This window comes from Eptatretus burgeri, unplaced genomic scaffold, assembly GCF_056783735.1.
Source record: "Eptatretus burgeri isolate ZD-2024b unplaced genomic scaffold, Ebu_testis_v1 Ebu_testis_scaffold_1683, whole genome shotgun sequence".
Taxonomy (NCBI): domain Eukaryota; kingdom Metazoa; phylum Chordata; class Myxini; order Myxiniformes; family Myxinidae; genus Eptatretus; species Eptatretus burgeri.
This window is the reverse complement of record NW_028223632.1, coordinates 1,229-2,500: the sequence shown is the minus strand read 5'-3', so window position 1 is coordinate 2,500 and position 1,272 is coordinate 1,229. Positions and strand designations below refer to the sequence as shown.

At 44.1% G+C, this 1,272-nt stretch overlaps 1 protein-coding gene across 1 annotated transcript in view; it reads right to left on the bottom strand.

Annotated features, from left to right (window-relative positions):
• The window catches only part of LOC147006852 (carnitine O-acetyltransferase-like), a 1,878-nt gene extending 826 nt beyond the window's left edge, over positions 1 to 1,052 (bottom strand). The window contains exons 1-3 of the mRNA XM_085867769.1: positions 895 to 1,052; positions 641 to 703; positions 379 to 516 (exon numbers count right to left, since the gene is read on the bottom strand). Of these exons, the coding sequence (XP_085723895.1) occupies positions 379 to 516; positions 641 to 703; positions 895 to 915 (222 nt within the window). The 5' untranslated portion in view covers positions 916 to 1,052. The remainder of the gene's footprint in view (positions 1 to 378; positions 517 to 640; positions 704 to 894) is intronic.
• Positions 1,053 to 1,272: the final 220 nt, after the last annotated feature.

Sequence of the window (1,272 nt, the reverse complement as noted above, 5' to 3'; positions counted from 1 at the left end):
TAATACCAGGTGGGGTTGATTCTGCCTGTCATCCTTCCGAGGTCGGCAAAATGAGTGCCAGCATGCTGGTATACTGTGTCAGAGTGGTGACCCATCCAGGATTGTGTCCAATAGCCAAGGAGTCTGCTTTGGCAGTAACAACACTCTGCACAGAGTATGATCCCAATGGATGGATGTGCTTCATGGTGTTGGAATGACAGGTCCAAATCTGTAAGCTCCAAGTCTTTGTTTGTCCTTGCATGAATAAGCTTCCAAATAGGTACATTTTATGAATGGCTGTTAAGCAGGTGGGTTAAAGAAAACCAACAGCTAGCGATGATGACATCCTTTCTCAAGCAAATGGGTTTTAAAATAACTGGTGACAAGAATAATCCACACCTGACTCGAGGAAAGTCTGAAGCGACTGGCCATAGTAAACACAGGATCACGAAAGAGTGGATGTTGTTCCAACTTATGTTCCATTGCCTGAAGTTTCAGGCCGAGAAGATGTCGGTCCACACCTTGTCCATGATTCACCTGGTCAAATGTGATATGGACAGTAGCTTCTGGATATTATGGAGAAGCTCATTGGAACAGAGCATTAATGTCATTCTGTGATTACAAGACTACTGTTCTGCTTACACTTACATAGAAGACTCACCCAGTTTGTGTAGTCTGTGTGTGCCTGGATGGCTTGTCTCATGAGCTGAACCTTCTCCTCAGACTGTGAATATGCACCAGCAAACAGTATGAGTCAATCATTTGCTTCTACAAATGCTTCAACAGTACTACTACAGTATTACCATCACGGATATAAAGTGGTTCAGCAATTTTCATCTAATTATTATCATTGCGCTGCTTTTCGTTTTTGTGAGCACACACAATTTTCACCGACCATCCCTAAAAGCAACTCACACTGACACTGGTTGCATCCATGGCTTTGACAAAAGCAGAGGAGGAAGGTGAGGCAGAGCGGATGGTGTCCGTACGTCCTTGGTTAAAGAGTCGAAGGGAGCCACTCTCATAAGTTGGTGACACCTTCTCATGCAGTCTGGTGGAACAGAAATGTGATGCTCAGTACTTAACATATAACCACAAATTCTCGAACAGTCTTGTGGATGTGGGGCTAAAAGGAGAGGAGACAAATAAGTGGAGCTCAGATAAAGGAGAGTTGAGACTGATAGAGGGATATAGCTGAGAGGGGGTGTGAGAATCACTCCAGTGATATCAGAATGCAAGGCTGTTAAAGGATGAGGGGAGAGGAGAAACATGTTCAGCTAACATGAATGCACT